A 12,007-nucleotide genomic window follows, 5' to 3' on the forward strand; every position below is an offset into this window, starting at 1 on the left:
AGACTCCCCTACCGAATATCATAATCGGAGGGGACTTTAACGTAAGATACCGGGACTAGGAGCCGGAGGTACCCTAGACTATAGGTAAGGGAGAAGAGATCGCTAAATAGATAGAAGGGAATAGGCTCTTCCTATATAATATACCCGGAAAGACGACTTATAGCCGAGGAGGGTATTAGATAGTTATAGACCTAATATTATCTACGGCCCCGTATACTAATATTAAGGTAATAGATAAGGCCGGCGCGCCGGCCTACTACTACCCCCTCTTAGGATAGATCGGTACCGTATATATTAATATAGAAAACGACCCGACTAAACCTACTCGCTTTATTATCCTGGAGGATAAGGATAAATAAACAGCGACTAAGAAAGAAGTCTAGGAGAACCTATAGCTTCTAACTTCACTAATAGAATATAAGGAATCGGACCCTAACTACCTAAATGAATAGGCCTAGCACCTAACCGAGGTTATTATAAGCCTACTATAACGACTAAGGACACTATCCCGCGGCCTAGGAAGGAATAGATAATTATAGTAGAACGATAAATACAGAGAGGCTTATAAAAAGGCGATACGCTATAGATATCACGACCTAAGTAATACCGAAGTAAAGGCGACCTTTTAGAAGATAGTACGACGGATTAGTAAGGAGTATTAGAATAAACGGATTAGGGGGGTAAAAAATACCGAAGAACTCTATAAGGTTATCGGCTAGTATAAGCTAGGGGAGGGGCTAACGCCCCCCTCCCGATCTTTTATAACGGTCTAGGATACTTCGAAGATATATAGAAGGTAGCCCTCCTACAAAGGACTAAACTAACTCGGAAGCCGGATATCGATAATCGAAAAGACCCCTAGAATCACTTAATAGCCTAGTCACGATCTATCTTAAAGGATAGCCCGATCCGGAGGGATAAGATATATTACTATATAGTAAAGGTTATTATAACCGCCCCCGGCGGAGATAACGTTCTTATCCCTCTCCTACGGCTAGTATAGCCGGAAATCGAGGAAGTGGTTATAAGACTCTTCCAGGCCTATAGGCGAGCCGGATACTACCCTAGAACCTTCCGAAAAGAAGATATAATAATAATCGATAAGCCTAGAAAAGACTCCTCTACTATCGCCGGGTACCGCCCGATTTAGCTACTTAGTGTCCTAGACAAAGGCCTTAAACGCCTAATAGCGAAAAGGACCGTATACCGGGTAATAGTAGTAGGAATTCTAAACCCCTAGTATATTAGCGTCCTCCCGGGATAGTCGATAGTCGACCTCGCCGTAGTACTTACCTATAAAGTCGAGTTATAGCTAGCTTAGGGGAAGCAGATTATTACTATAACTAATAATATAAAGGGGGCGTTTAATATAGTGCTCCACGGATAGTTCGTGTATAGACTACGCTAGTAAGGGTAGGATACCCCTACTATTAAGTAGTAGGAATCCTTCGCCGTAGAGCGATAAGCCCGAGTTATCTTCGGAGACTTATACCCGGCCGACTATACCCTACTAGACCCTGTAGGACTTCTATAGAGATTACCGGCTTCCCTTATCGGATACGCCCTTAGTATTGTCGATATATATAAACTACCTAATAAGGAGAATCAATTCGGATACGCTAATAACTCCTACGTTATCGCTACTTATAAGAATATTAACGAAGTAGTACGACTAGCCACCGAAATAGTAAAGTGATAGCTCTCTTAGTGCAAAGAAAACGGGGTAGAACTAGACTTCGATAAGGCCGAAGTATAACTCTTCTCCCGCTAGAAAAACCCCTAGTTCTCCTCTATGAGGATTTCTTATCTTTACTATAAGGTTATAGTAGTCTATAAGACTAGCCCTGGAGGATAACGCCTACCCGCTACTATTCGGTAGCTAAGCGTCTATATAGATAGGCGACTCGAGTTCCGGGACCACGTCAAGACGTAGGCCCGAAAAGGCCTTAAGGTCGCCACCTATATTAGGGGACTTACCGGAGCCACCTACGGACCTAATCTAGCACTACTATAATAGGCAGCTCTAGCGTATATCCTAAGAATTATATACTATACCGTAGAAATTTAGTAAGAAGGGAAAACGGCCCCGGCTTAAGGACGTTTTAACGTTATAAATAAGAAGTGGTGCCGGTTATTATCCGGCTACCTCCTAAGACTACTAACTATAACGAAAGCGTAGATAATAATACTACGCGCCGTCCTACCGATATAGAAGACGGTGCCTAGAGCTACTCTATACCGTAAGGCGGGTATACCCTCCGTAGAGGAATATACCGAATACCTACGCTAACGCTATACGATAAGACTCGCTAGACTAGAAGCAGAATACTTAGTTATATAAGCCGTGAAGATAACCACGAAAGGGAATACTAGGAAAACTAAGGCCCCGATTAGAAAGTTACGCGTTCTACGGACGCGCGAGCTAGTAAAGATAAATCCGCCGAGGCATCCTATAGCCCGCCCCCGATTTACCGGAAGAAGCTATAAGAACTAGCTCCTCGATAACCGCTCTAAGCTGGAGGCTATAATAGCCTTTATAGCCTAGGCGGACCGCTTATTACCGGAATATACTCTTATCTTTAGCGATAGCTTATAGAAAGAATTAAGTATAACCTAGGCCTTCTCCATTTAGCGTGGCGGTCGAGAAATTACCTTAGGGCGCGGGCACCTACGTAATATAGTAGTATTTAACGGAGAGGCAATAGGAGCCACGCGTGGTCTAGCCGTAGTGGTAAGGCTCCTAGATATAGACGAGATTATTTATTATATCAATAGCTAGGCAGTAATTAAGGGGCTTACCGGTATAGCGCCTAAATCGTTAAGAAACGAATTCCTACGTTAGTAGAGGATAGTAAAGGATACCTTTACTACTCCTAAGTAATGCCCGGGGTATATAGGAATACCGGGTAATAAGAGGGCCGATAAACTCTACTTTAATAATAATATATATAGTATAGTCCCGGAAAATAAAAGGTCGACCTAGGCTAGAGTAAAAGCCTTAGCGGCGATATACTCTAAGGCTAGGCTTCGAAAATAGTATACCGCTCCCCGACTAAACGGGTACGATGAAACCTTATAGTAAAGACTAGGCTTTTACCGGCGCGAGCCGAAAGAGCTTGGCCTCCCCCGAAGAATATTAATACGCCTCCTTTAGGCACGCACTAAGCACGGTGATTTTAGAGAATGTCACAAATGATTCCACTACTAAGACTTCGACGCGGACTATAGCTACGGCTATATAAAAATAAGGGAATACTTCGCCTACTACTATAAGGTTAGAGGGATTAGAGATAGTAAATAGCTAGCCTACCTTTAGCACGATAACCCACGTAGAAAATATAATCTATAAGAGACCCTTATAAGAATACTAATAAACAGCGAGGTATTCGCTACGCTAGATAAAGTAATAGGATTCTTAGAAAGGATTTACCCACTACCCTTTTAATCAGGAAAAGGGTTACCACCTATAACGTAGGGGTAGGGATAAACGGAGTAAGGGGACCCCTAAGGGTATACCGCCGGATATAGGAAATTTCCTTTATCTTATATACTATAGACAGTATAGTGCGGACTTCATCGAATTTAATAGACGGGAGGTATAGAGTTAAGCGATTAGCACTATCCGACCCGGATAGATATATATAGAAGCCGTACCGCCCGATACCTTATATAGGGCGCGGACCTAGTATTCACTAGCGTACCGCCAAGGCGTTAAATAGACATATATACATATATACGGGTATACCGTTCTGGTTTAGCAGGTAATATTATAGTCTCTAGCTTTATACTTATATACTTCCCGGGTTTTCTTAGCTTCCTTCTTTAGGAGTTAGTAGGAGTTATTAAAGGTATTATAGTCTCCGATATAGGCGGCATAATAGCGGGGGCGCCCCGGCGATACTATATTATAATACCCTAGGCCTTACGGGTATACCGATTTTAGCTTAGTATAGTAGTAGTAGTAGTAGTATTCTTTAACGTCTGGATATCTCTAAGAAGAGCAAAGGATGCCTAATACAACTGCTTAATATCTATATACATCGGATACAGTGCGATAACAGTATCGTAAGCTAAACACACGTAGAAACTAATAGTAAGAAAGCTAATATATACTATTTACTAGAAATAGACTAAACAAAGACTAAACAAAGACTAAATATAAGCTAAGTAAAATAAAGCAGAACTAAATATAAGCGAATAATACGACTATTTTCAACTATTAGATAGGGCAGGATTAGGGTAGTAGGGAGCTATATATTAAAATTAGGTAAGTGATTATGGTGTGGTGCTTATAGGCGCGGGGCGTCGAATATCCACCGACTATAAGGATCGGGACCCGGCGGAGTACTATATTATATAGTCACTCCGGCTAGATTACCGTGTAGCCTATTAGGGTTAACCGGTAGCCACCCTCCGGTCAGGGCCCTATATACTACGGCGGAGGCAGGCAGAGTAAAGTCCTTGCGAGCTGTTCCTAGGCAAGGGCGTTAGATAACGTAATACTTATCCGGTAGTAAATAGGGCGATATCTGGCCTAGGCCCCTCCTACCCTTCGAACGGCCCCCAGAGCCTGACTAGATCACGCAGTAAGGGCCTTAGAAGACCGTGGGAGTGGCCTAGCCTCCAGGCTGCCGAACTACAGCACGCTATATTCGGAGCTGCTAAGGGGAAAGCCCCAGGGCCTGATAGGATTAGTCTGAACCCGATTCAGCAGGCCTATAAGGTTATCCCCGGGTCCTTTTTACAAGCCTATTCAGCCCTGCTTTTAGCAGGCCACTACCCTACCTACTAGAAGGAAGCCTTAGGGGTCGTTTTACCGAAGCCAGGGAAGAAGGACTATTCCAATTCTAAGTTTTATAGGATTATAGCCCTTCTAAACTGCTTAGGTAAAGTCCTCGAGAGGGTTATAGCTGCTAGGCTTAGCTTTATAGCTAATACTCGCGACGACCTTCTACACCCTAATTAAATAGGGGGTAGAAAATAACGCTCTGCTATCGATACAGCCCGTCTCCTCCTCTATTATATCGAAAAACAGCGTAAATCACGCCAGAACCCGGTAGTTTCCACGCTATTTTTAGATATTAAGGGAGCCTTCGATCACATCGCCCGTCCTTAGCTACTTACGACCCTTTAAGAACTATAATTACCCCTAAACCTAGTTAAATAGGTAGCCTCTTTCACAGAAAACAGGCGTATCTAACTAGCCTTCGAGGGGCAGGTTTAGTAGCCTACCCTCCTAAATATAGGGGTCTTATAAGGCTCCCCGGTCTCCCCTATCCTCTTCCTAATTTATATTAGGAAGGTTACAGCGGGGCCGGATTTTCAGGGCCTTTAGCTATCCTATACCGACGATTTCCAGCTATCTTATAGTATCTACGTCGACTAGGAAAAACTATAAAACCCTAGAAAAAGCCGCAACCTCCCTTTTCGACGTAGCAAAAGTTAACTAAGTCCTTTTTAACCCTGCAAAACAGAGCTTATTCACTTCTATCGAAGACACTCTAAAGAAGATACTCCAGTTACTATAGAGGGGCACCTAGTTAAACCCGCGCTAGGTGCTATTAGGTGGCTAGGGGTTTGGTTTAATCCCAAGCTATCCTTTAAACTATACGTCGAAAAACGCCTAAACTTAGCTTTGGGGGCCCTAAACAGGTTATATAGGCTAGCTAGCTTATAGAGGGGCCCTTCTTTTAAGGCTCTACAGCAGCTATATATAGCCTGTATAGCTTCCCTAGCTGATTTTGGCTCGTAGCTCTAGTGGGACTCTAAATCACCGAAAAAACACCTCGTGGACCGCCTAGAACGCCTATAATACGGCGCTCTAGTTAGGGCCCTAGGTGCTTTTAGGGGGGCCCCTTTACGGCCTCTAGAACTTAAAGCAGCAGTACCCCTAGCGGCGGTTCGGTTAACTAGGTCTACTAGGCTTTATGCCTTTAGGACCTTAAAATTCCTACCGAACCACCCTATTAAGCGCTAGCTCCAAGGAGACGGAAACCACCTTACCCTTCTTCAGAACCCATAGCCTACCACACAGTTATATAGGCTAGGCCTAGAAACAGTGGCTTTAATAGGTTAGTCTTAGGATACCGAGGGTCCTTCGGCTAGGTGGGAGGCCCCCTAGGCCTCGGAATCTATAGCGGACTTAAGACCCTTTTTCCCACTTACAGACCGGTCTAAAGCAGGCACGGACCCTGGCCCTGATACACTCGATTAGAAAACGGCCTACCTCGAAGCCCTTACTGAAATATAATAAGGCCTAGGGGAATAGGCTGCTGTTTTCTATACCGACGGCTCCCTAGGCTATTATACTAGGCCCCCTATAGGGCCTTCGTAGGCTATAGCCGCTATTATATAGTGGGCTAATACCGGAAGGCCCTGTAAAGCTATAGGCTTTAACCTAGGGGCCGCTGCCGAAGTCGCGGACGCTGAATTATACGCTATTCTCCAGGCCCTTTACGCTGCCCTAGAGCAGACGCCTAGACCCCTAGAGTGCTATATTTTCAGTGATTTCCAGGCGGCTATTCAGAAGCTTTAGCGTACCTTATAGTGGGCTATAGAAGCTAAAAACCTTATATCACACCTTAAATAACTAGGCACTTCGGTCTCTGTTTAGTAGTGCCCCTCGTATATAGGGATAGAAGGGAACGAACTAGCGGATAAGGTAGCTAAAGGGGCGTTAAACCCCGAAAAAGCTACTAAATCCGTTACCTTAGTTACCCTTAGCTACCTAAAACGCCGGGTAAATAAAGCCCTTATTTAAGACTAGAAAACCCTATAGAATCACGAGGAGGAGGAGGAGAAAAGAGGTAAATCGGTTCGATTAGGCCGTCTATATCGGCGACTAGTCCGCGATAACCTCCGCTTCTCCCGAAAACTACTACCAATATAAGGCCCTAGGTGGGTAAAATCGGCTTTTACGCAGTTAAAAACCGGCTTCTGATACCTAAAAACCCACTAAAAAAGGGCCTAAAACTGCGCTAACGACCGCTGTTTCTGTCCCGGCTCCCCTATACAGAATATAACACACCTTATTCTTTCCTGCCCTTTTTATAAAGAAGAACGAAAAGCCCTGCGGGAAGCCCTAGCAGGCCTACCGCTATCTCTGCCGCTATTATTTAGTACTAAAAGAGGAATTCAGGCCTTATAGGCCTACCTTTTAGCTACTAAAATAGCCTCGGCAGAGTAGTATAGGGCGCAAACTACAACTCCTACGGACTAGTTATTTTGCTTTAGTTTTTTACCTATTAGGTTTTATTAGATAAATTATTACGGAGGATTTCCTTTATTTAGTACGCCCTATTTTTACTGTACCTAGCTTCTGATAGCCTCTAGCCCTTAGGGCGATAGGCGCCGCGCCATAGCTTTAGGGCTGTAAGCGCGTAATGAATCAAAAAAAAAAGAAAAAGGGCGATATCTATATTTATAGGTATTAAGGTCCTAAGGAGTGACTTAGGGGAAACCTTAGGCAGATCCTTATAAAGAGCTACGATCTTATAAGGAGGTTAATAAAGGAAGGCTAGTCTTAGCTAAGTTATCACGCTACGTGGTGGCGGCGGCCTATCTAGGGCGTGCCTCTGCCGAGGACTCTTTTATAGAATAAGGGATATACTAGAGTCTTCTTTCTACTACACGAGTAGGTAAGCTCTGCTTCGTGGTTAAAGCGGGTATAGTAGGCTACGAAGTCTCTTTTGAAGATATCTGACGATAACGGATAAACGGAAGGGACGAAAGTCACGAAAAGCAGTGGAGAAATAAGAAGGTAATAATGGGATTGTAAGGTAGGATCTCTGCGCGCGTATTGTATCTTCTTCGGATCGAAAAAGGGATTGAGATAAAGGATTAAGGATGAAGAATAAAGAACAAAGAAAGGAAGAACCGAACCAAGGGAACGGGTTAATATCCTTTGTTCTTTGTAAAGGATCGATATCGTAATAGCATTGTAATATATATCGATATCGTAGTAATATCGTAATCCATTGTATCCTTTGTCTGACTCGTAATAGATGAACTGACTCGAAAGAGAACGGTCTAGGCTTGCGGGGAAGATATCCTTTGTTCGAGTACGAAGGATATACTCGAAAGATATTAAGGATATTATTAGTAATAATATTAATATCAAAATTCTCTATATCCTATACGGGCGGCGAGGAGCCAGTATAGTTTCTCTCTATCTAGCATGAGTATTTCCCCTATAGGTCTAGGGGAGGCCGTGAGTTCTAGCTCTTAGTAGCTAGCTAGCTAGTTATCTATCCACCACTATTAAAAGGCAGTATAGTGTAAGGCCCTATCCTTCCTGCGGGTATAGCTATAGGTAAGGGGGGGTTTATATAGGGGGCGAATATAGGCGCCGCGTTTTATAAGGTAGTCTACTACCTTGTTTCCAGGGATACCTATATGCCCAGGGACCTAGCGGACGTCTACTAGGATCCCTGCGTTTACGTAGAGGCTCCTAAAATCCAGGAACTTCTAGTATAAGGAGAGGGGGGTAAAAGGACCGTTAATACCTTATATAACGGCGGTGTTATTAAGGTATACTATTATATTATAGGTTATTAAGTCAGTAAGCCCGAGGGCGGCCCGGAGGCCGTACTCTACTCCTAAGGCTTTAGCATCGAAGACTTTTACGAGCGGGAGAGATTAGGCGCCCACGCCTACGAGGTTATTACTCTTAAAGATAGCGAAGCCGTAGCCGGTGCCGGCCCCAGTAGGGGTGTCGATTTATAAGCCGTTAGTGTATACTATAATATCTACGGCAGTGCGGGAGCGGGTCCAGGACTTAAAGTCGGATATAGCCGACTTCTTATCTATAAAGTTCTTAGGGACTATAGGAGTTATACTAAAGTCCGGTAAGGAGAGTTTTACTCTCGGGAAGTCCGGGGCTAATACGGCGGCTTCGATTAGGACCGATGGGCATAATAGGCCTTTATCGAGATCGTTATAGGCATAGAAGGCGCGGACCCTTATAATAAGAGGGTGGTGCTTATCGAGGGTCCGGAGCCGTAGGGCGTATCTACGGCGGTAGGCGTTAAGGAGTAGTTAGACCGGGGGGGTGCTAGATTCTCTAAGAATAGTAGTGATCGGTATAGTTTTCTATACCAGAAGGCAGCCCCTAATAGCGAAGTTAATTACGACTTATAGCTTAGCGATCTAGTCTTAGAGACCTATCCCGACCCGAGTATAGGTCCCTCGGGACCGCTTAGTCGAGGGGCGGGTATCGCTAGGGAACTAGGCTTCCGAGGCGAAGAGGGCTTTAGAAAGTATAATAGTATAAATTATGTTATATATAGCCGCGGAAGGGGGGGGGGGGGGCTCCGCGGTATACCCTATTAAGTCCACGGATATACCTAGCGGCTAAATAGGCTTTAGCGGTTCTTATCTTAATATAGGACTTAAAAGTAAGGGTCTTATTAAGCCAGACTCCTAGCCAGCGTATAGAACGGCTAGGGGTAACTTAGCGGCTAGTATAGCTAATCGCAGGGAGGGATTCTTCCCTTTTTTTCGAGAAGTATATAACCTCGGTCTTTCCGGGGTCGAATATAACTAAGTTTAGTAGCCCCTACTTGATAGTCTAGTCTAATAGGTCTTAGGCGGCTTAGGCGGTAAAGTCGAGGTCGGGGCTAACGTAGAGGATACCGTAGTCGTCTGCGTATCTAAAGCGTATATAGATCGGGCCGATACGGTAGATTAGTTCGGTATAGAGAAGAAAAAGGATTAGCGAGGCAGGTAAGCCTTAGGGCAGGCCGTACTATAGGGGGGCTATATCCGTTATATAGCCTTCGTGTTATACACGGGCTTACCTATTATCTATAAAGCTATAGACCTAGGAGATTAGGCTAGGGGGCTAGTCTTATTCTCTAAGGCGGAGGTAAAGGCGGTTTTTAAGGACTGCGTTAAAGGCGCCCTGGATATTAATAATTATAAGGGTAGCCACTTATCGTCTATTAAAGGCGGTCTCTATATTATATATTAGAGCTACGACGATATCGGTTAACGATGTATATAGGAGGGCCCCGGCGGTTTACGGGTAAAGGACTTTATATTAGACGCTAGCCCACGTAAGGCGCCTAGCAATAAGGCGCTTAAGTTTTTTCCCGAGGCATAAGAGGAGTAAGATTAGTCTCTAGCCTTTATAAGTGCTTATATCTCTATTAGGTTTCGGGATCATAATAACCTCTACTTACCGGAAGGGTCTAGGGTAGTATCCCAGGTCTAGGTAAGCTTAGTAAAGCCGGGTAATATAGGAGTATATTGCTAGCGAGGCTACCTTAAGCATAATAACGGTAATTTCGTCTACTCCCGGGGAGGTATTACCGATAAAGAGTATAGCGCGATATATTTCGGCTAGGTGTATCTTCGGGGTCCACGGGATAGTTACCCGTAGGCAGGTAGGTATAAAAGAGTCTATATCGTTATATAAGGAGTTCCTCTTAAGTATGTACCTACGAAGGGACTACGCCTTCTTACTAGGTACGGTAAGTATAATATCACCGTCCTATAAAGAGGGGAATTAAAGCTAAGGTCTAGGCGTATACTAGCCTATAATCCTATAAAGATCCTTATTAGCCTGGATTCCTTCGATTTATTATTACTAGAAAGATACCTTAGCCCTTTTAACGGCCTTCCTAAGTTCCTTATAGGCTTCTTAGGTTAGTTCGGAGGCGGGGTTGAGTCTTCTTTCGCGGTAGTACTACCTCCGGGCTTCCCGGCAGTTATCGTCCTACTAGGTAGCGGCTTTTAAGGAGGTGTTATATTTACGGCCGGTTAACTTTAGGGAGTTCTGGAGTAGTGTGGTGATTTTAAGGGCGAGTCTATTAAGGTCTTCGGGCATGTTAAGTGCTTTAGGCAGTAGCTAGGCGTTATTTTAGACCGCTTTTACGAACCGGGGGATATCCTAAGGGAGTAGGCGGTAGCGTTATTATAGCTTCGGGGGGCGAAACGTGCTAGAGATTACCGTGGTGATCGTGTAGTGGTCGGATCTAGTATATAGATAATCCGTCACCTATAAGAAGGCGAGAGGTATATCGAAGAAAGCGAGGTTAAGGGTATTCCCGGCGTCGTGTATAGGTATACCGGGTATATTTAGAAGAGCGAGCGAGCGCTATTCTACCTAACTAGTAAGCTATACTACCCCTTTATTAGGGGTGGCGCTAGATTACTATATAGGGTAATAGGCGTTAAAATCCCCCGCGATAAGTATATTCGGGGGGGGGGGTGACTAGTCCTATAGGGTATTAAGAACGTGGAGTTTATCACTATCTCTATAAACGTTAATAAAGCTAATCCCGTGGTATTTAATACCGTAAAGGTTATAGTAGGTAGTAGTAATATTAAAGGGTTCCGGTATAGCGGGGCCCTTCCTAATATAGGTTATAACTCGTGGGCCTGTTAAGGTTAAGTCCTAAGAGTGGATAGGTAAGAGGTAGAGATATCTAGGATACGTTTTTATAATATTTATAGCCTTATTAAGGGAGCACTAGGGCTCCTAGATTATAACGATGTCGGCGCCGTCGCGGTATAAGAAGTTTAGGGTAATATCGTATATTAGGCTACCTTTACCGATATTAGCCTAGAAGATCTTAGTATCGCGGGGTATTATAGATCGGATAATATAATAGAGCCTAGTTCGATAATAGGGGCAGGTATAGTGCCCCCTTCAGAGATAGAGATATTATTAATAAGGGTGTCTATAAGTATTTCGTCGCGGAGAACTACTTATATAGTATCTTTTTAAGTGGGATATTACTAGGTTTATTATTTTTATATTTTTATAGTCTATAGGAGCGGTAAAGGCGGCGAGGAGGGGAGGGAAAGGGAGGCTTCGGTATTAGTACCGGTAGCGTTAGTAATAGTAGGAGGCTACGTTTAGGCAGCCTTAATTGCCTTACTACGTGGATAGCGAAAGCTTAGGAGCCTTTCTTACGGATTTCTGCTAGGTCCTCCCTAGGCAGGCGGGTCGTGCGGCTATTAACTGTCTTTGATTTAGCGGGATAGTTAAGGTGGTTACTGA

General features: G+C 44.0%; 1 protein-coding gene across 1 annotated transcript; it reads right to left on the reverse strand.

Moving 5' to 3' along the window:
• Positions 1-10,219: 10,219 nt before the first annotated feature.
• SODALDRAFT_278973 (hypothetical protein) lies at positions 10,220-10,450 on the reverse strand (the record flags this gene model as incomplete). Its single annotated transcript, XM_028608139.1, has 1 exon — positions 10,220-10,450. A coding segment is annotated over one exon (231 nt), but the record flags the coding sequence as incomplete, so codon positions are not given.
• Between the last annotated feature and the right edge of the window lie 1,557 nt (positions 10,451-12,007).

Source organism: Sodiomyces alkalinus, assembly GCF_003711515.1.
Source record: "Sodiomyces alkalinus F11 unplaced genomic scaffold SODALscaffold_6, whole genome shotgun sequence".
In the NCBI taxonomy this organism is placed as follows: domain Eukaryota; kingdom Fungi; phylum Ascomycota; class Sordariomycetes; order Glomerellales; family Plectosphaerellaceae; genus Sodiomyces; species Sodiomyces alkalinus.